The sequence below is a fragment of the Lepidochelys olivacea genome (assembly GCF_965140295.1).
Source record: "Lepidochelys olivacea isolate rLepOli2 genome assembly, chromosome: 1".
Lineage (NCBI taxonomy): Eukaryota > Metazoa > Chordata > Testudines > Cheloniidae > Lepidochelys > Lepidochelys olivacea.
Window position 1 is genome coordinate 189,280,053 of NC_140411.1, and position 22,850 is coordinate 189,302,902.

At 38.4% G+C, this 22,850-nt stretch overlaps 1 protein-coding gene across 2 annotated transcripts in view; it reads left to right on the top strand.

The window, feature by feature from the left end:
* The window catches only part of DCAF6 (DDB1 and CUL4 associated factor 6), a 158,076-nt gene that overhangs the window by 44,510 nt on the left and 90,716 nt on the right, over window positions 1-22,850 (top strand). For both annotated transcript variants that reach the window (XM_084648852.1, XM_084648853.1), the window contains 4 exons: window positions 8,409-8,594; window positions 13,867-13,980; window positions 14,991-15,126; window positions 18,885-19,099. In XM_084648852.1, the coding sequence (XP_084504978.1) occupies window positions 8,409-8,594; window positions 13,867-13,980; window positions 14,991-15,126; window positions 18,885-19,099 (651 nt within the window). The remainder of the gene's footprint in view (window positions 1-8,408; window positions 8,595-13,866; window positions 13,981-14,990; window positions 15,127-18,884; window positions 19,100-22,850) is intronic.

Genomic DNA, 22,850 nt, shown 5'->3' on the forward strand with positions numbered 1-22,850 from the left:
CTTTTCTTTTTGCGGATACATACTAACACAGCTGGTACTCTGAAACCTTAAATTTTGAGATGCTGCAAATTAAGAGTAGTAATTAGTATTCAAAATGATGTTACATTATATGTGGGGGGAAAGGGGAAGAGGTTTATATTGAACTAGGAGGAGCCAAGTGGGAGGTGGGAAGTGCAATGTAGATTTCTGCTCTGCCAAATCATCTGTCTCTCATCAAAGGAGCTGTAGTGCAATGACCCTCAGTAAGTTCATGAAACAACTTTTGCCCTGTACCAAAATTCTTGTAGCTTATGACTGCATCTCCTCTGTGAAGAACTATTGGGGTTTTTCAGAACAGATATACTTTGTGGCACTTATAGACTCATAGATATTAAGGTCAGAAGGGACCATTATAATCATCTAGTCTGACCTCCTGCGCAATGCAGGCCACAGAATCTCACCCACCCACTCCTGCAATAAACCTCTCACCTATGTCTTAACTAGTGAAGTCCTCAAATCATGGTTTAAAGACTTCAAGGTGCAGAGAATCCTCCAACAAGTGACCCGTGCCCCATGCTACAGAGGAAGGCGAAAACCCCCCAGGGCCTCTTCCAATCCTTCCCACCACAGCAGTGTTCCTGCTCAGCCCCCTCTTTTCTCAGTGGGGATGGGACCAAATACCAATAATAATGCTTGAAAGTTAACGTCTGTATGGGAGCTAAGTGGGAAATAGACAGTTATAGGGCCACAGAGGCTTGGATTGGCAAGTGGAGGGACAGGAGTGCTTGCCTACCTAAGATGCTGTAGTGGGAGAATATCTATAGGGTGAGGCCTGGGGGCCATTCATGCCTCCAGTCATGTCTTTTCCCCCACCTATCATTAATGCCTCTTGGCCTTAGAGAAATATCTTTCTCTACTGCTGGTGCTAGTCTGATAAACCTCTTCTGAGTCTTTCAGACCAGTATTCCTGCTGGCAAAGTACAGATGGTTCTGTTGAGTAAGGTGCCTCAGGAACAGAGTTGGTAGTTCTACTGCTGACTTAAACTCAGTTGCATGCCTCCTGTTTCCCCTCCCTCTTGTCATGCTGGGAGGTAGTGGAAGAGAGGAGAAAATTACAGTTGGACTGTCTGATACAAGCTGTTCCCCAAGGCACCTGCTCTGGCTGGTAAACCACCTGTAGTTCATTAGGAAGGGAGATAGGTTAGTCAGACTGCTGTGGGGAGGAGGGAAGAAATTTCCCAAAGTCGAGGGGGATGTTAGTGTGGGGTGAGGTGAATGAACAGTTCTGGGTCAGAGCAAGAGATACTTAAATGATGATTAATCTGAAGTCATTATTGTATTAATAATCCGTCAATTTAAAAATCAAACTTCTGGTCTTCTGGATATAATTTTCTTACATATTATTGCTACAATCAACACCTAAGTTTCCTATGATTGAAAGATCAGAGGAATTACTTTTTCTGGTTTTGATTTATGTTGTGTTCAGCCAATTTTACTGTTTCTCCTATTTGTGTGGGCCTTTTACATAGTAACAGAGAGAGAGGGTTGTTTTTTTTTCCTCCATAAGACAATATCATAAAACCACAAAACCTAGCAGTGGGATTTGAGGGTAGGAGTGTTGTACCTGAAACTACTCTTAAAACTTAATGTTTGAAGTTGACTGTATTTCAAATTGATGGTGACGTTTTTAGTTCTAAGGTGTGTGTAAATGTATTCAAGGCCACTGTTTTGTCTTTAGATCGGAGAAAACTAAGCTTTTCTCTATAATAGTAAAGTGCAGTGGTTTAACTAAATCTATTTCAAAAATTGATCTAGTGAAACCACTACAGATCACTAATGTAGAAGCACTTGAACTAAATTGATGTAAACAAAGGTTAAACTAGTTTGTTAGTAACTTGCCTCGTGTAGGTAAGGCCTAGGCTTCTAGCTCTTGCTAGCTAAGCTTTTTTATATCAAGGTATAACCTAAAACCATTTTTATATTGAAGGTAATGTCTGCTGGGTTTGTAATTCAGGGTTGGGTGAGTGGAGAGAATGCTTATCTTCACAGCATAATAGTTCATGCTCAACAGTAAGTAGCAGTTTGATTCAAGTCTTATAACAGTGTGTCATCACCTCCCAAATTAGCAGAGCCCTGGGCTGGGTTTTCAGAGAAATTAAATGCAGGAAATAGGGGTTGCATAAATGTAAAAGCTTTATTATGTCTTTTCCTTGTGATCTTGACTTTCCATTTTTGTTCAGTGAAAATGTTTGTTTTACCTGTCTGGTCCCAAGACTGGGTGATGTCATTGGCCAAACTCTCTGAGAAAGATCATGTTTAATCCTGGTATTGGTGGGCAGTGAAGTTGGGTTCCTGGGAGGTGTATCTGGCTCTCATGGGTTGTAGTCTTTATAGGTTGCCACTCTGAGAAGAAGCAGGAGTGGCCTGATGATGGAGTGGGAACACTGGGGGCTCATTGTGTTAATTGCTGTGGCTGGATGGGGAAAGCAAAAGGAGGAATCAGTAGTCATGTTTCTCTCTTCCCCATCTGCTGCTTTTGATGGAAATGAGGCTCTTAACAGCCTGCACCCCCTAATGAAAGGGCTTTTAGAAGGTCAGAGCAAGGATGGCAAGTCATGACTCCTGCATTCTGTGACTTGCTGTGCGGTCTTGGATAAAGAACTTACCTCACTGTGTCTGTATACCCATCTATTACATGCAGATAAAGTTCTTTGGGATCATCAATGAAAGACTATTAAAATCCAAAGTGTCTTTGGATGTCCCACACTTTCTGCTTCTTGAATGTAAGATTAGAGTACCATCTCTGTATTTAGGGGGATAAAAATCATGCAGTGAGCTCCTCAGGATGGTCTTTGCCTCTGTTTGGAAAGCACGTAGCAGATTGTGCATGTTACTGAGAATAATGTCCAAAAGATTTGCCACATTTTAAGTAGCATTATTATTGTTAATGCATGTTCATAGCACTAACCCTCACCTGCTCCTCCACAATGTCATCCTGATTTCTATTCTTGGTCTCCCCACACACCTTAATCCCAGATTTCAGAATTGGGGTTAAACCATTTTGTTAACTTTTCCATCACTTTGTATAGGTGTCTTTCTTAAATCTTCATCTATAGTACTACATCTCATAGCAGTATTAGATGACAGATAAAAAATGCCTGTTAAACTAGCATGTGTACTATTGCTACAACTTGTGGAACTGCAGTGGTGGGAGATTTTAAGAGTGTAGATGAGGTCCATACATATGGATCTCTTCTTACCTCGGCTGTTTGTTAATTATATTTTGCTGCGAGACCAGTGCAAGTTTACTCCTGGGGGAATTTTGCACCACTGTGCACATGCAGAATTCATCTGTCCCGCATAATTTTATTTTTTTCTGCAGAAAATACATTCTGCCCAAGAAGTGTTGCAGTTACACCTTTTCTCCATCAGAGGCCGCTGTAGCGCCATAACAACCAACAGCATGAATGAAGCAGGCTGTTCTGGTGCCACAGCGGCTTGTGATGGGAAAAAGGTGGAACTGCAGCACTTTCAGGGCAGAATGTATTTTCTGTGGGGGGAAAAAATGTTGTGTGCACGCATAGTGGCACAGAATATCCCTGAGAGTAGAAGTTCATCACAGCACCCAGCCTGCAGAGCCAGGTTAGCACAAAGTGGGGCACATGGGGCTGCTGGGGGGTCACACACTGGGGTTCAGGATGGCTTGTGTGGGCGACAGACTGGAGTGCAGGCTTAGGAGCTAATGGGGTGACAGTGTTGAGCCAGAAGCTGAATGGAAGTGTGGGTGCAAGGCCACATGGGGATGGGGGCTGCAGGGACACATGGGGATGGGGGTGGAGGCTACAGAGACCCATTGGAATGGGGGTGCGGGGACAGGAGCAGATGTGCCTAACTGAATGGGAGATGCTTGGGGTCAACCAGGGTCTGCATGGGGGAGGCTCCTCAACTCCCTAACAATCCTGCCTCTCCCCTCCCCAAAAAAACCTGTTCCATATTTTTCCCACCCACACCCAACATCCCTCCAGGTTCACTCCAGGCTCCTTCCCTCTCCCTCAGATCCTCTGTTACCCCAGACACCCCCAAGCATTTGCACTGCTTCTGATGGGTGCGGGAAATACAATTTCAATACAATACAATACAATTCTGTATTCTAATTTAAATGAATTACTCAAAGTTCTGTATTAATATGTCTAGCAAGGAATCTATGTGTTAAAAAAAAATTACCAGAATCTTTTTTTGGTCTGTATTGCTACAGACATACTTGCTGACAGATATTTTGAAATAAATTACCAAAATAATTTAAACTGGCACGATTATATTGTGTTGTTTTGGCAAATAAAATATGCAGAATTTTACAGAATTTTAAAATATTGTGCGCAGAATTTTTAATTCTTTAGTGCAGAATTCCCCCAGGAATAACTGAAAGGTTGATGGCTCAAACTTTGATTCATGTCTGTCTGACAGCTTGCAAATTGAAGGCATTCAGTTTGCATTGAGTATTGTTCCCCACCCCAACTGAGGAACCACTTGAGTTCCTACAGCTGCATGTAACTAGTATTTCAAAACTAGTATAGACCCTTACTAAGCAATATGATGGAACATAAACTGATGATGCAGCTGATGATGCATGCCAACTTGTGAGTGAGAAACATTAAATTGTTTTGCTCTCTGGAAAAAAATTGTAGCAACATACTGGTAATTTATCAATGTTCAGGTAAACCCTGAAAAAATTCTTATATTGCACTATTTCACAAGGGTTAACCACAATTTAGCAAAATAAAAAGTGAAACCAAGGTTTTTAAATTTAGAACATATGCAACTGATAAAACATGTGTAATCAAGGACAAGCCCTCTTAATAGTTACACAATCTATCTTGGGAGGATGAAAATGTGCATACATAATAAAATTCCTTGCCAGTCCAGATGGTGTTCTAATATAATATGCACTTAGCTTGAATGGGCCATATGTTTTTGTGGCTTGAGAGACCCAGAGTGAAAAGAATGTTACTGAGTTTTCTAATATAACTATAAATCCTAATGGAAAAGGCTGTCCTGATTTTACTTATTCATGGGCACCTGTGATGAACTCTTCTGAGTGGGATCTTCTTTTCTTATTCTGCTCAAGGAAAATGATACTTAAAACTAAGACCTAATTTTCTGTATCTAAACATTTATTTGTATTAGACAAGTGACAATACACAGCAAGAAAATGCAGGTTACTTAAAATCTAGCTGTGGCAAGAATTTTATGAGCTATGAGGGCAGTAGATCTACACTTGGAAAATGGTGGAATTTAGATTGGGTTTGTCTAGCATGTGTTAGCTAAGCCCAACCTAAACTCAACTACTTTTCCTAGTCATACCTCATGTGTTCGTTCCACTCCATCTCTGGACCTAGGGATTTGTAAATAAAACCGGTGACTTCAATTTTTACTTTAAGTAAAATGCCTGAATTATAGTATAGTGAAGAATTTAGTTACAATGAATAAAGATTTTAGTTTCACTTTATAGGAGCTATAATTTAAATGGAATTTCCAAAAGAAAGTTTATTCGTCCTATATATTGCTGCTAGAAGTAGGATATTTATGGTTAGGAGCAAGAGAAATGAGCCAACTAGCCGATTGCTCTGTCCCAATGTTTCAGTGTGCAATAAGACACAATTTAAAGTTTTGCAGTTCCATTACTCCCACTTCAGTTGATTTTCTGTGTAATATCTAAGCAACTGCAAATTTTTGAATGTGAAATGTAAAATATTTTGTTTACCTTTTGTGGAAAAGGTCTGAGGCCTTAATTTTGCCTAGGAGGCCAAGTGGTGCTCTGAAGCAAGCATTTTGCTACTGTTTTTTTTTTTTTTTTTTAAAGGGGGGGGAGGGCATTGTGGTGGCTGGTAATGAAATAGAGCTAAACCCCACATATTAAATCTTCTCTCCTTTTTCTCTGCTTGTGCACAAACAGCTTTTGTGACAGGTGCCTCTAATTTTCCCTTTCTGTCAGCACAATAAAGAGAGCAACAAGGGATATATGGGGAAGGTGAGGGAGGGGCTGGAAATACTAACTGTTGACTGTGTTACCATAGAATGCAGTTGGAGGCAGGGAGGGAATGGCATCATTCAATCCATTATGGTACTGCTGTACATGAAGTGTAGCTGGGGATGAGAGGGACTGAGACAGATGGGGCTGATGATGAAGCTGAGAGCTTCCTTCCTTCAGTGAAAGTATACAACAGTACTGAGAGCTGCACATAGCTTTCCACATCCTTTCTGTAGTGGGGGACCCAAAACTGGATGCAGTACTCTAGATGTGGCCTCACCAGTGAATAGAGGGGAATAATCACTTCCCTCGATCTGCTGGCAATGCTCTTACTAATGCAACCCAATATGCCGTTAGCTTTCTTGGCAACAAGGGCACAGTGCATTGGATTCTTCCATCCGAAGTGCAGGACTCTGCACTTGCCCTTGTTGAACTTCATCAGTTTTTTTTTTGGGGCCCAATCCTCTAAGTTGTATAGGTCACTCTGGACCCTATCCATACCTTCCGGCATATGTACCTCTCCCCCCAGTTTAGTGTCATCCAAAAACTTGCTGAGGGTGCAATCCATCCCATCATCTAGATCATTAATGAAGATGTTGAACAAAACCAGCCCCAGGACCAACCCCTGGGGCACTCTGCTTGATACCGGCTGCCAGCTAGACATCAAGCTGTTGATCACTACCCATTAAGCCTGACGATCTAGTCCGCTTTCTAGCCACATTACAGTTCATTCATCCAATCCATAGTTTTTTAACTTGCTGGCAAGAACACTGGGAGACCGTATCAAAAGCTTTGCTAAAGTCAAGATATATCACAATATATGATATGATATACCATATATATCATAACAAACAGAGAAGTTATTAGGGAATGGAGAAAAGCCTCATATTATTTAGTTTGTTTTTTATTTGGGAGCTCAGATATAGTTTGGTGTGAAGTCAAAAATATTTCTGTCATGGAATGTGAGGGGAGGTATCTGTCAGAACCACCTCTTATTTTGGGCATTAGCTGTGACTGAGCTAAAGCATCTTAATATAATGGAAGTCATCCATTGAGATCTCTTACTTTGGCAGCAGAGCTCTGTGGATTTGGTGCTGAACTCTTCGCTCATTTTAAACAAAATTGAGCTCTGAGGGGTTTTTTTTACATTTCTGTTTTATATAATTTTTCTGAACCTACCTGAATAAAGAGGAGAATGCAGCGAAATAAAGTGAATTGATAAGCTCTCTGGATACGTAATATATGGTTGTATCCATATCTTAGAACATGCAGAATATTAAGTAATATATTGTTAGCACTTGCATAAATCATTTTAAAAAGTTTGAAGTAATGCTTTTAAAATACAAGGCAAGAATTTACAGAGAAACTTGATCTCTGTAAAACTTCCTTTGATTAAGTTAATTGGTGGAAAGCTTTAGAAGTCCTTGTCATATTGTAAACATCTTGTACTAACATGAGAATGAGACGGTTGCTAGAAAAAAAAATGAAATTGTCAGTCTGGTTTCATTGTCAGAGGTGGGAGAAATAAAGTAAATCAAAGTGGAAAAGCACACTTAGCTTTTTAATTTTGTTCAGTTTTAATATTCTAATTTAAGGTGGGTTAGGAAATGAAAGCATACAGAACATTTTGCCACAAAATATTGAGACCCTATAAAAGATTATGGTAACATATTTAGCATTACATTGCTAAATTGTACTGTGTATGTATGATTTTAAAAAAATCATTGCTGAATTAAATATGCGTCATGTTAAAATGTTTGGTAATAAACTAATAGTCAAGCCTGGAATTTTTAGTGCCCTACAGTAGTGAGGTTAAATTCCAATTTAGAAGTAGGGATGCTGTGAAACCCACCATAAAACTTTTTCAGTTCTACTTTTTAATATGATTTTGCTCTTTTGTAATTTGTGCTATTTTACCTTTGGGATAACTTCAGGACAGTACATTTAAAAAGTAAATAGTGTGCTCATATTAGATTTCTTGCTCCCTTTAGGTCTTCTCAGCTGCTACTGCCAGCTGTCTAGTGGCTCATTACCACTTCATGTAATGCTGCCTCTTCATGCTCCAGGATAAGTGTCCAAGAGTCAAAATCTTTAAAATATAGGTACTGGCTATTTCAAGAAATACTTCTAGGGCAGTGGTCCTCCAACTCTTTCATTTTGCAGACCATTTTGATGTAGAGAGAGAGCATGCATATGCCTCTTGTATACCACCTTATCTCCCAATCCATTCCTTTCTCACAGCATTTTCTTTGTTTTATGGACAACAGACTGTGTACATTACTAGCATTCCATACTCTGGAACTTTGGGATTATTGGCTGAAAGTTTATTTTATTTTTCCATGTGTTGCTATTTGTTTTGAAAATATTAACCTAACACAAGCCTTTCTTGTTTGCTTTGTAGGTTTTAACAACCATTCGCTCAGGACACAGGGCAAATATTTTTAGTGCAAAATTCTTACCATGCACCAATGACAAGCAGATTGTGTCCTGTTCTGGAGATGGAGTAATTTTTTATACTAATGTTGAGCAAGATGCTGAGACCAACAGACAATGCCAATTTACGTGCCACTATGGAACTACCTATGAGGTATTGTATATCATCTCTGTATAAAAGCACAAGATTTATTTAAGACAGGAAAAATAGGTGTCGGTGTTGATATTAGCTAGGATTTCAGTCTGACAGTGACAACTCATTTCTATGCTTCACAGTCATTTAAATTAGTTTTCCTTTGATTTGTAACTTTTAGGGGTCATTTCATATGTAATTTCCTTTAGTAGAGAAATAAATTGACCAAATAAAGGAGACTCTAAAGTCAAGTATTGTTAAGGCCACTTTCCCTGCAAAATATATAAGCAGATAGCAACAGATACATAATAGCGCCTGTTTATCTACGTGATAGGGGGACAGGTAGTTTGTATATCATTTTTTATTAAAGGGAGAAAAACAAGGCCTTTACTGTACTAAGGTAAATATAAATATAAAATCTTACAGAGAATTTCCTAGCTTTCAGCACATTTTCGCCTTTAAGTTACAGATACATCTTTATAATCTTAAGGACTTTTTTTGGTGGAAATAATACATTACAATCATCATTAATCCTCAAAACCCCTATGTTAGTAATATCCCCATTTATTTTACAGATGGGCAAAGCAACACAAAGTGTGTTTAAGTGACTTGGCAAAGCTGTAGTAAAAATCAGAAGTTCCTGACTCCAGTTTCATGCTAAATTCACTAGACAATTTTGCCTCGTTTGCCTTACTGACTTACCCATACTAAATTTTACAAAAGATAAAGATAAACTGTCACCACTTTCTTGGAGTTGTCAACATTCCATCTTAGTTTTCCAGTATTTTTCAAATGCTACTTTCATAATTATCTAGCTCAGACCTTCCACTATTAGTTAGTTCTTGATAGATCCTTTGGTTTTTATACAGAGTGGACAAAAGATATTAGAAGAATCAAATATACTAGTATCAAACAAAGCAAAGGAATGGTGATTCATGTCAAAATGGAACATGTCTAAAGAGCTGTCTGAATTAATTTCTCGTTATGTGGTAGAAGTTTCTTTAACAATATATGTCTGTGTGCAGTTAAAGGACTTGTCAGAAATGTTTAACTGAAGAATGTAGTCTTCTCAGGAGATGTGCAGGGCAACCCTATGGAGCTCATTTTGTATTTGTAGACTGGATGCAGCTTGATTTCAATAGTCTTAGGGCAGGTATACACTTAAAACAGCTGCACTGTTGTAGCACTTCAGTGAAGATGCTACTGTGCCAATGGGAGGGTTTCTCTTGTCAGCATAGTTAATCCACCTCTGTGAGTGGTGGTAGATTAAATCGATGGCAGAAGCTCTCCTGTCAACATAGCGCTGTCTACACCAGGGATGGATTTTTCATATCCCTGAATGATGTAGTTATACCAGTGTAAGTTTTTATAGTGTAGAACTGTACTCAGAATTGCTTGTCACTTTTGCCAAAGATCATCTTAGGTTCCTCCCTCACACCAGTTATTTCTTTTTTGAGATGCGTTTAATTTGTGTGTTCTCGTTTATTTTGATCAGGAAGCTATTGCTTCCTTAGTGGCATTCTCCTCCTTATCATGGGAGCTAAGATCACTTCATATTTTTAAACAGCTTCATGTCTGAACATGATTCGCTATCTGATGTTGCTCTTATTTATCCAGCCCTTAACTAGACTGTATGAGTTGATCTTACCCTCATTGCATCCCAAAAATATGGAAGAGAATGGTGTAGCCTGTCACTCCACCCATGGTTTCAGAAGAGTCTCTGAGGATTGAGATATGAGTTACTAAGGGCCAAGGCTACTCAACACGATCACGATCTAGATTTTAATACCGACTGTGTTCTCATGGTAAAGAGGTAAGAGTTCAGTCAGCGGTGACAGTGGTATTTACCTATAGTGTTAACTACCAAGCCTTGCTGGATAAATATGAATTTGATATATTGAACAAGTTGAGTTATTTTCCTTTTATAAAAGAGAACAAAGTAGTTGAAGATTATTCCAGAAGAAAGTGAACAGCCAAGCATTAGGCTAGGAAAACTGGAGCAGCAGAATCTTGAATATAGACTAAGAAACATACATATATGTAGTGCAAATGCAGTTTCCAGCACCCAGTTCAGCTGAAGATCAGAGTAACCGTGTGATACAGGGCGGTGCCAGAGGAAAACAATTAAAGGATAAGTTAATGAATGTGGTGAGGAATGGAACCCCATTTTTGCATCTCCTGGGAACTTGTTCTAGCCTAACAAGTCATCTTGCGTCAACTAGCATAATACCTTCAACTTCAAGAAATAGCTTTCTCAATAGAGCTTAAAACTTGATGTCTCAAGTTCCGTTCTTCCATTCTTCTTTGTTTTTAGTCTTACGTGATTCCTGAGCCTGTGACTAGACTTCATCAGTCTATTGTCCATTCATAGATATTTCTTTAGAGAGTAGATTCATGACATTCCTTCTTCAGTTTTACTGAGCATGGTGCTCACAACATTTTGGTTAAAGTATACATCCTATACAAAACTTCTGTTTTGTAAATTCCACTATGACTCATTAGTTGTTCATCTGTACCAGGCAGAGTTATTCTCTGGAATGATGCAACCTTGAACTCTGACCATGTACAGGTGTTAGAAATGGGTATCTGGTAAATGTTAGGAATATTGAAGTGGTGGCATTGAAGTAGATGATTAGGGGCATGGCTGTGTTTGACTTGTGTTAAGTAAATGCTAATGGAGGGAAATCCTTTTTGTTTTTTAAATAGAAATAGCGTGTAGTGTTTATCATTTTGAGAAATTACTGATTTGTAATGTTTTTAATTAAAGTTATGGAAAGATGTTTCTAAAATCATCTATAGTTTGTTGAAAATCTCAACCACAGTGTATTTTTAGGAGTTGATTTTGTTCAGAGTTAAGTTAGCCTATTTTGTTAGAAGTGAAGGAGATTGTATCCACAAGTACAACACACAAGCTGCAGATGACATAACAGAAAAGGTGAAGGTGAAATCATAGTTACTGGTTTTCAGGGTAGGTTGAGGATTTAAAGAGTGATTCTCTGACTTTTCTATGGTTCTGTTGGTGGTATATGCACTTCAGCAGCTTCTACTATTTTCAGAACAGTTCTTTGATAGAATATTTGTAAAATACTTTAGGATAGAAAGGTACTTTATAAATGTATAACTTATTTAAATATTATTACTCTACCTAAAACCTATCTTGTTGTACTTGAATAATGAAGCAGATACAAAGTTGTGTAGCACAGTGAGCACTGATCTTAGATCCCTGAAACTTCAAAGCTCAGCAGAGCAAGTAAGAGGTAGTATTGGGGAGAAAAGAATTGACTTGCAGATACACTTGGAATTAATTTGTCTGTTAGATGCTTCATCTCATTTAAAAGTATTTTTTGACCATGGGGGAAAATGTGTTTAAGAAGTCTGAGTTTATTTTTCAACTGTATTTAATTGCCTCATTATATAAAAATAGACCTTTGTCTCACTATATTCTCTAAATAACAAAAGCTAATATTATCTGCCCCTAAGGTACTAATTCTGAATTAAAGAATGGGATAGATTTTAGACTGGCTTCATCACTTGGAGCTTGTGGCAATTACAGACCATGACTGACACACCTCACAATAAGGAAGCTTGTGGAAATTCATGAGCACTGTGTCATTGTTTTATGAGAGACAAGTTGTGGGAGAAGAGGAATGGAGTATATTTTTGAGAGCCAGACACACACAAAATGGGCCTCTGGAGACTGGAGTATTTGCAGTTTATACCTGGCAGTTCAAAAACTATGAATAGTCACTACCAAATACCAGACTTTGCCGCTATTCACATTATTTCTATTTCAGAAAGAGAGTATACTTCTAAGGATAATTCTTGCCTTCATATTTCCAGTGTATCAAGATTTTTTTGTACAGCTAAATTTTTTAGATTGATAATTTAATGATAGCTAGTTATATACGATATCGTGTTAAGGGTCAATATTTATGAAGTCAGCTCAGATTACAGCTACTGATATTTATTTCATTTTTTTAATAAAAAGAAAAGAAACCCCTTGCTCCTTACAAATTACAGCATATTTAATAGTGAATTATAAAATACTGTATTGTTACCAATATAATCAAAACTAAACTACAGCAGTTGAAATAAATGAATGTGGTACATTTGTGCTTCATTATTACTTTTGCCTGGTGTTCATCTACGGCCTGAAGTCGATGGAAAAACTCCCATTGACTTTAATGAAAGTAGGATCAGCCTGTTACTTACTAATTCAGAAATTCGCTCTGTCTGCTCTTGTCAGTAGTGTGAAAGAGTGAGGTTCTGCTGCACTTAACTTGTGATGGTCTGGTAGCTGTTTTTCAGACACTGAGCTCCTAAAGGGAAGGGTACTGTTGAACAACCAAAAATGTGGACAGCCTAATGACTGGAATAGTAATTCTAGGATTTCCAAACTTTAAACAAATTTCATTACTTCATTCTGTGTAAATTAGTGGCTTGAGTTGTACATATTTAAATGAAAGATGTTTACATTTTCCATAAGATATCTTTAAAATTCTCTTTTGTATATAAAGAAATAAAGTGTGTGATCATATCACAGTTCACATGCCTTCATCCACCTGAGGTGTTCTGCTCTGTAATATTTGGCACTTCTTGTTCTCTATAATTTATGGAATGATTTGTTAAATGAATCTGGACCAATGATTAGTTTTCTGAGAACACCCTTATTTGGAATATCACTACATCTTTGTAGGAATTGATAGCTTTCCTGAGATCAGCAATATGGTGTAATAAAACAATTCAGTGAAAGTGAAGAAAATATTGATTGATGCATTGAAGGATAGGGAGCAATAATAGACTTCAGTTCATTACTGTATCTTGCATGGAAGAAGCAACTTGATTGGGGGAACAGTGTTGGTAAGTATTTTCCTGTGGTTTGTATGGGGTTGGATTTTAAGACTACAGTGTAGTTATTGTTAAAATATTCTCTTGTTGCATAATAGAAAACAAAATGAACCTGTCTTGTATTCTCACTTTAGATGCTAATTATTTATCTAATAACTGAAAATATCAAGTTTGTGCATCATTTATGCAATAGGCAATGGAAGTGTTTGTGGGATTTAATTGCTTATTTCAGCTGCTGGAGGACTATCTGTAAGGTTATTTTAAAGACTAATACAAACTATTTTAAATTTTCAACTTTTGACTTTCACTTTTGATTTTTTTCATAGAAATCTTGAGCGCAATTAAAAATTACCCTGTGATTATTGCTCACTAATATTAAAGGCTTTATTCCCAAAATTATATTCTTTCTTGAACTATTAATGGTACTGACTTTTTTTCATTTCAGATTATGACAGTACCAAATGATCCCTATACTTTCCTCTCTTGCGGTGAGGACGGAACTGTAAGGTGGTTTGATACTCGAATCAAAACAAGTTGCACAAAAGAAGATTGTAAAGATGTAAGAACCAAAATTTCCAATAAGATGACAGAAATATAGGGCTATAGTATTAATATTAGAATCTGAACCCTAATAAGGTTTCTGAGGGCCCCGATGAGCTGACTGAGGCATGTTGTAGAGATTATCCTGGAGCCAGAAAAGAGTGCTGTTTGGACTCTGTACATCTGAGGTACATTTATGAACCTCTGGTTTGGTTTACTTCAAACTTGGTAGAAAAATTCTACCTTGGCCTCAAACCTAACCTTCCAATCCTGAGGCTGTGATGGCTTTTTTTTGTGCATTTTTGAGGTGGTGTTGTAAATTAAGCTTATAATGGAAGCTCAGCTGCAACTTTAAACTGTCGAGCAGCCTCTGTAAAATAGTGGTGTAATAAACATATTAGATCAGATTAATCACTGATGTATCTCCCTGGATGGTATTAATTTCATCCATAGTGTTTGGATTCCAGAAAACGTTTGGTACTGATCTAGATAAAAACTGACCCCCAAAATGTGTGTTATACATATTGCCCCTTGGTCCCAGTCTCTTCTGTTCTGTTTTCTGCATTGTGTTCCATTTTAGGGTTTGGTTATTTTTGGTCCCCAGTCTTGTTACATTACTCTTACTACATGACATTCCTCTATTCAATTATCTGCCCATAAACCAAATCTATTCTAATCCTTTTGAATTAGTTTAGACACTTCCTGCCTATTTGCAATTCTTTCTATCCACATCCTGATTTCTTTGTTTAAGAAAATCCAAGCAGTTGTTAGCCCTCTCTACCCTTAACTCTTAGCTTTTTTTAGGTTGATATAATGCTGTTTTTCATTCTCTGATTTCTTTTGTCCATTGCAGTAACTCTTCCCTGTAACACATTTACCACCTATCTGTATAGGGCCAGATTTGGCTCTTTCGTACAAACATGATTGCAGTACCTTGACTAGTGGGGCTGCATCTTTTTTTTCCAGTAGTATTTTACTTCAGATGCTTAGGAGCTATTTTGTAAGTGCAGTATCTTTGTTTTATTCCAGGATATTTTAATAAACTGCCGACGTGCTGCCACCTCTGTAGCTATCTGTCCTCCAATACCATACTATCTTGCTGTGGGCTGTTCTGATAGCTCAGTAAGAATATATGACCGGCGAATGCTTGGCACAAGAGCAACAGGTGAGAAGTAAACATTAAGTAAATTTTTCTAGCAGCAGACAGTTCTAGTTTGTCTGGTTTATGACTTAAGCTTAGTTTTATGTAAGATCTAGGCTTTTAAAAAATATTGTATATTGGATATTACTAAAAAGTACAGTAAAGCCTGCAGGGAAATATTTTGAAAGATTATTTGATTATTTGTAAATAAACAGTGAATGCTATTATTAAGGTGGCCAAAACTTCCTGCAGGTTAAATGCAGCACATGGAATTCTATAATGTCTCTTAGGGCTCTCTTGGAACGTGCAGCACACAGAGACTAGTGGTTCCAGTATGCAATGCTCTGTCTTTATTCAAGTAATTGTTTACAAAAATAAACCACACTGGAGCACTGTATGATTGCACCTCTAGGTTGTGCATGCCACATTTCTCTAGTAAAAATGAGGGCAGGAACTGTCTCAGTGACATGTACATTTACTGCATCCATGTCAGCCCTATGTTTGTGTGCTTTTGCTTCATTAGAAAATAGTTTCTTGCAGAAAGGGATCTTGTGAATTTTACAGATTCTCATAGAAAACATTTAACTTCTCAGTAGTTGTCACTGTTCCTGACATACTAGTAGCCTTCAATATTTGCCTAAAGTTATTACCAAGTTTCTAAATTTAGATAATGTGTGGTGAGATCATTCATGCTAAACAGTGTGGGTTGTTGTCTGGCTTGTTGGAAAAGGTGTGTGACCCTTTACAGGGCTGGAGAGCCAGGGAGTAACTTTCTGCTGTAGCTGCAGAGGAGGTCAGCGTGGGGATGCTGATCCATCCCCCCAGATGACTGAAGAGAGGGAGGACTATATTGGTCCATGCTGGTGCAGGAAAAGCACTTTTTTATCTCGACCAGGTGGAGCAGCACCCATTCTTTCACCCGTGGAAGTGGTGAAACACTGGGGTTTGTCAAGATCCACTGTGAGAATTGCACTAGTCACTCCTTTCTCAAGGGGCGGGGAAGGAAATTTTCCTTCACTGCCAGATTGGCGAACACGAATTGGGTTTTTGTTCTTGTTTTTTTTTTTTTTTTCCTTCTGCACAGCGGGTTTGAGGGGCTTAGCTGGGATAAATATGAACTGGGAGTTACTCTGTGATGTCACAACTCATTATATAAATGTGTGGCAGATGTCAGGTACTCCATAGAAGAGGCATACAGTGATTGGATAAAATGGATCGATAAAGGATTTAGAGGTGGTATTCTTTAAAGGAGTGGAAATGGGGTTTGGGGCTCCTATGACTCGTATGGCAGGGAGCCTATCTCTTCCCCCCCCCCCGACAGTCACCCCTAGAGCCTCATTTGAGTGTGTGGGGGATGGTGAGAACTCAGTAGTGGGTTGGTTGGGGACCAGGATCAATAAGGGGAAGGGCTGACAGAAGCCACCTGGGTGTGTATTGAAATGATCATGGAATTACCTGAACTGTACGCTTCTATCTGCCGGGTACTCCCAGACATTTAAGCATAAAGTTGTGGTCTAGTTAAACCACATCCAGTGTCTCCTATCCTTCCAGCACATCCGGACAATGACTGGAGTATTTAATACACTGTTTAATTATGAAACTGTTTTACCTTAGGGATGTGATCAACTCTTGAAACAGAGATTTCAAATGTAACTATTATGGGAATTAAGCTGGCCTTTGGTTTGTGGAGCTCTATGAGAAGTAAGATATGCAGGGTCTTACTCTGTCAATTTAGAAGGAGCAAACTACTGTCTTATTAATCGCACTGTGGCTGGTTGTTTCAGAGTTTGCATGCAAGCCCAAAGGTATCAAATGCCTAAGACAACCAGCATGACAAGCCATTGTATGTTTGCATTGAAGTCTCTATCACTTCCTCTCCTACCCTCCACAGATAGTCTGACTGGGTATTTCTTTTGCTGTGAAAATTCAATGAGGGACATGTGTGGGGGGTCTCATTGTGAAAGCTTGAATCTAGTCCTTACTCAGTAAGGTGACCAGATGTCCCAATTTTATAGGGACAGTCCAGATATTTGGGTGTTTTTCTTATATAGGCTCTTATTACACCCAACCCTGTCCTGATTTTTCCAACTTGCTGTCTGGTCACCCTATTACCCAGATAAATCAAGTAGTCTTTGCTTTCCTCTAACAGACAGTGAAGGGGGTGTGCCAATGTACATGCACATATGTGTAATATAGCTTGATTGTGTAGCAATATCTTAAGGTGACCAGACAGCAAATGTGAAAAATCGGGACGGGGTGGAGGGGTAATAGGAGCCTATATAAGAAAAATACCCTAGAATTGGGACTGTTCCTATAAAATTGGGACATCTGGTCACCCTACAATATCTATAGTCAAATCTGGCACAGTGTTTCTATTCTAAGACCCTATTGTCAGTTGCTCAGAACTTTCTGAAAGCTTGAGTTATTGGGATGAAACTTTCTAGTTCTGGTCTTTGCCCAAAGCGATTTTTTAGTTTTAAAGATTAGAATAATGAGGAAAATTTGTTCAGATGCTTTGGTAGAAGTAGGAAAAATACTTTTTTCTCACTGTAAAAATAAAAATAAAAATTATAACCTTTTCATGAATGGCTGTACGGTCAAAACAGTGGGAAGTAGAAAACTTAGACTTTGACAGGGAAATAACCTTTAGGGCAGGGACTTTTAATCTTTTAATCTCTCAAACACCATGCAAAGTAACAGTAATATATACATGATTAGTTTATTTTTTTCTAGTACTTTTGGGTGGGAGTGCAGTCATCCCAAATGCATGTCAGTAAAACTTTTATACTACACAATATCATCAAACTGCTAAATACTACATTTCATAGAAGCTTATTTTAAAAATACTTTAATTTCATTTTTATTGCTACTTTTTTTCATAGTTCTCTATCTTCAAAGCATTGTTGCCTTTGTGTTGAATTCAGCTGTATAGACCTGTAAGGGGGAGAGGGAAAATGATAAAAAAACATTAGACACTTGTATAATTGTTCTGTGCAGAATATAGTGATTTTAAGAGCTGGCACACCAGTACTGGCAGCAAATGCTATGTCTCATTTAAAAGCAGACTCCTAGCTCATCTGCTATGGTATAAAGAATCCATTATTATCCCTGATGCATTGAGGTAGTACACACTGAACTTGTCATTATTCTAGCACTGAATATTCTCAATTGCAGGCCATTTTAGTTTTGGAGAGAAATCCATACACGTCAGAAAAAAGAGATCTGTAAATGATTTGTAAAAGAGATTATTTTCAATCTGTTCAGAGGTTTGGAAGGTTATAAATATTTCCAGTGGAGATTCATTAGTGGGTAAAGCACAGGTGAGTTGGTCAAAGGAGAAATGCAATTTATGTTTTGAAATTTCAAAGGAATATCATCACCACATATGCCACATGTCTTTAGATAAGTATGTGTACATAGCAATATGACCTTAAATGTTGAAGGGAATATCTTTTAGATCCCTTCTCTAATTGGTTGTGGTAATTTGAATTATTGTGTTTTGTATTGTAAATATTTTTAGTATTGATAACATTCTGTTTCCAATAAGTGTTATAGATACAGTGGCAAGTGATATGCTATATAACACATTAATCTTGTGTGTACACTAAGAGAGAGAGGTTAAAGTACCAAAATAAAATATTTACAAGATCTGACTTGTCGCTTTTGTGCCATATTTAGTATTTCTCTAGCTATAATTCATACTATTTTGGCTGTTTTGTTAACCATATATTTGCAAACTGAAAATGTGTTATAGTTTGCACTTTTTTTTGTTATTGTTTTAGGTAATTATGCTGGTCGGGGCACTACAGGAATGGTTGCACGTTTTGTTCCTCCACATCTTAATAACAAATCCTGCAGGGTAACATCTCTGTGCTACAGTGAAGATGGGCAGGAGGTCCTTGTTAGCTATTCTTCAGATTACATATACTTGTTTGACCCTAAGGATGACACAGCCCGAGAACTTAAAGTTCCTTCTGCAGAAGAGAGAAGAGAAGAGGTGAGTGAGTGATTAATATGATCTGTTGTCATCTATTTGGGCAGTTTTTCCTTGGTGTAATTATTGACACCAATGGTATTGCCCTAAAGATGAATTTGACAATATTGCTGAAAGAATAGTTGTGTGATATGACCCTGAATGTACAAGGCACTGTGCCATCACACATTGTGCAGACAGAAAACCATCACTGTCAGAGCTCTTCCTGTAATACTTAATCTTTATAAACCAGAAGAAATTTACAAAACCTGAGGAAATTCTCTTTTGGGCATAAGAAAATTCTGCCCAAAGATACTTTAGGAAAAAAAAAAAATCAGTCTATAAAAACAGGGGCTCTTAAAGAAAGTATCTTAGTAGCCTTGTTTTTGTACTCAGCAATGCTGTAATAGAAGAGAATGATTTTACAAAAACTGTAAAATACAGCAGAACTTGTTTTTATAGGGTCTAATCCTGTGAAATAGAGCAGAGCCTGAATTGAAAAGGTTTTGCTTGGCCACAGGTAAACTGAAGCTTGTGAATTGGCTCATATGGGGGAAAAAGCAGTTTGCCTTTCCCCTTCAGCACTGAGCTTAGGTCACTGATATTTGCTGCGTGTAGGTCCACTAGTTACACCTCCATTTATGTGACAGTACTAACATCCTCCATCCCCAACTTGTTTCCCTGCAGTTGACCCTTTGTGGCTAACATGCTGATGGCAAATGGGGCAAAGTTATCCTAAATGGATTCTTCACTGCCTGCCTACTAGCACATTGAAATTCCTTATTTCCTGCTGGTTTTGAGCCTTATGTGAGCACACAGCGGTTTTCTAGTTTGGACTCATAGAGTGAATGCTATTTACCATAAAGTGGAATGAAAGATTTAAATTGTTTAAATGAATTAATGGCAAAATGCAGTTCTGGAAGCAGTGACCCTCTGCTTGTTGCCATATGCTGGAATTTTGGATATTTTTACATTTAAGACCAGTTGTCCACACATACAGCACTGGCAAAGTCTACTCTGCTGGAGTTGCAGGATACGCTGGAACAGTTTACTTATATGAAATTCTGTTCGAGATATAGAAGCAGCAATGTGTGATAACAGCATATTTCCCTGAAGACAGAAATAGCAACAAGAAGGATCAACAGACCTGTCAGGAACTCATTGATACGTATTTTAAAATAGTATGTCTCAGTAACAAAAATGAGTTTGTTTTGTTTAACTGTGTGCCATACATGTGAAACAGAAAAGAGAAAAATTAAATTTTTTTTCTAATTTATAATCTTTGAATACCTTTTAATCTAGAAGTATTTTTAAATATATAATTTTTATAAGTTGAATGTTATGTTCTATAGGTTACGAAAACTTTCAACATTTTAATTCAAGATGAATTTCTGTCTACAAAATTCCACTAAAACCGTATAAAACTCATTTGTGCAAGCTCCTTTATACTGCAGAGGTTTGTTAATTATCAATGGCCTTTTTTGTCCAAGTCTTTACGAAAGCTTATTAGTCAACATATTTTAAAGGTTACTAAAGGGTATACACACTACTTGCTCATAAGTGCTGTACTGTGCAAAAGATTTTTCATAAATTATTGCACATAAATCTACATTAAGTATTTAGTGATATTTATGAAAAATGTTTGTTGTGAAATTTATGCAGGGCCTGTTAGTAAATTTAGTTTATATTGATGAAGTTATTTAAGATTTTTTTTGAAAGCCATTATTTAAGAGCTTGTCAGACAGTTATAAAACCGAATTAGAACGATTCATCTAGTGTTTCTTAAATTTTTGTGTAAACTTTTACCTAGCGGAAGGTGCCAGATCATAAGCCCTGGAGACTGATGTTCTGAATTTATTCACAGCATAGTCGAGTGTGAGTGTAAGATTCCCCATGCTTCCCTGCCAGTGTACCTTTACCCGAAAGGACCACCTCAAGGAGCGAAGAGGGGAGTTGACATTTCCTTGCCCTTTTAATTCTTGGTGGCTTTGAGACTGCTAACTAGAGTGTCAAACAGTCCCAACCATAGTGCTGTCTTTTTTTTATGTGGGACTAGACTGAGACCACCAACTCATTTCACATAGACTGCCAAATAGCAGTTATATGGCATTTTTCAGTCACTGCTAACCTTAGCTGGATTTGAACAGGTGTGACTGAGATAGGTGAAAATAACAGCAGTTTATCTAAAGCTGTTGCTTTGCCTTCTGTGCAGTTGAGCACTTGCCTTGGTGATGTAAATGAAAAGAGATGGAGTTCCCCTCCACCTCTAGCCTTTCCTGGCCATTAGGTTGCCACTGATCAGAATGTTTCTTCTCCTGCTTCTCCCTTTCATTACTACTTATGGGTTCCATGGCAGCATTCTCATCTGTTTCCACATGAATGCATCAGAAGAATCTTTTGTTTGTCAGCAGCAGCACCATTTTCTCTGATCATATACACCTCAGGCATTTCTTCATTGTGTAGAACGTGTATTAAGGGAGTATTACCTAACCAAGGGTGATTGAGAGGGACGGGAGTTGCAGGACAGAAGAGAGGGTAAACAAAGTTTGGGCAGGATTCTATTTCCTCCCTCAACATCCCCGGTGACTCCCCCATTCCCTATGCATGCTACAAAGTATGTATCTTCACTGCAAAGTTACTTGAGTGATCAGGACCTGGGTTAGCCTAATGCCAGGTGAGCAGCCATGCTATAAACCAAACTCAAGTTACAGTGTCTTCATTTCAGAGTGGCAGCCGTGTTAGTCTGTATCTGTAAAAAGAAAAGGAGTACTTGTGGCACCTTAGAGACTAACACATTTATTAGAGCATAAGCTTTTGTGAGCTACAGCTCACTTCATCAGATGCATACTGAATTCACCTATGTGAGGTGCGAGGCCTTCTTGGAGCATATACCATGTTCTTTGTGCTGCAGTAAGCTGAGCCACTCTGTGGTTGTGGGAAAACTTCAGTCCTGGGCATAAGAGGAATTGTGGGAAGGTCATTGGAGGACTATCAGAACTTGAGTGGCTTAACCTGCATCCTTCTGGATAGTGAAGGGTTAGCTGCCCAAATGAAAGCCTCTCTTGGGTGTTAGTCTGTGTCTCAGAATGGGCCAAGTAGGCCTGGTTGAGAGTACCATAGAACTTGGGTCAAAAGTTTGTGTGTGTCTGGATGGAGAGCCCGGTTAATGGCAACACCTGAATAAGAGCCCAGGTTAACTCTTCGGTGAAGTTATCCAAAGAGGCTGCTGAGGGTGACTCCTCAAAAACCCTCTCACCTTCCTGTCCTGCTCCCACTGTGGCCCATGATGTATCTGACTGCTGGAACAGATCACAATTCAGGGATACAGGCTCAGGCAGCAGCCTTTCACCTCAAGTTTCTCTTCTTTGCTCTCATGGTACTTTCCTCAGCCTTGTATGGTCCTGAACCTCCAGAAACGTGTAGCCTGCTGGGGAATGGGGAAAGTGATTAGAGCTACCAAAGAGAATGGGGAACGAAGTTGGTGAGGAGAAATCAGCAAAAACATGTAAAAGAATGGAAAACAATAGGAAAGAAAGAAAAGATGAGAAGGAGAAAGAACAGAAAAGTTACATGACAGATAGAAGAAAGGAGAGACTGCAGGGAGTGAAGGGATTCAGGTTGGTAGTGGGTGACCTCGCTGCCAAGACACTGTGGAGCGGGAGGTTGCGGGAGGACCTGTATATTAAGCAATTACAAATGTGTGGAATTGGCTTTGGAATCCCCCTGTTACTGCAGAATTTTGCTCCAGAATCTAATTTTTCCTGTAAAAGGAAAT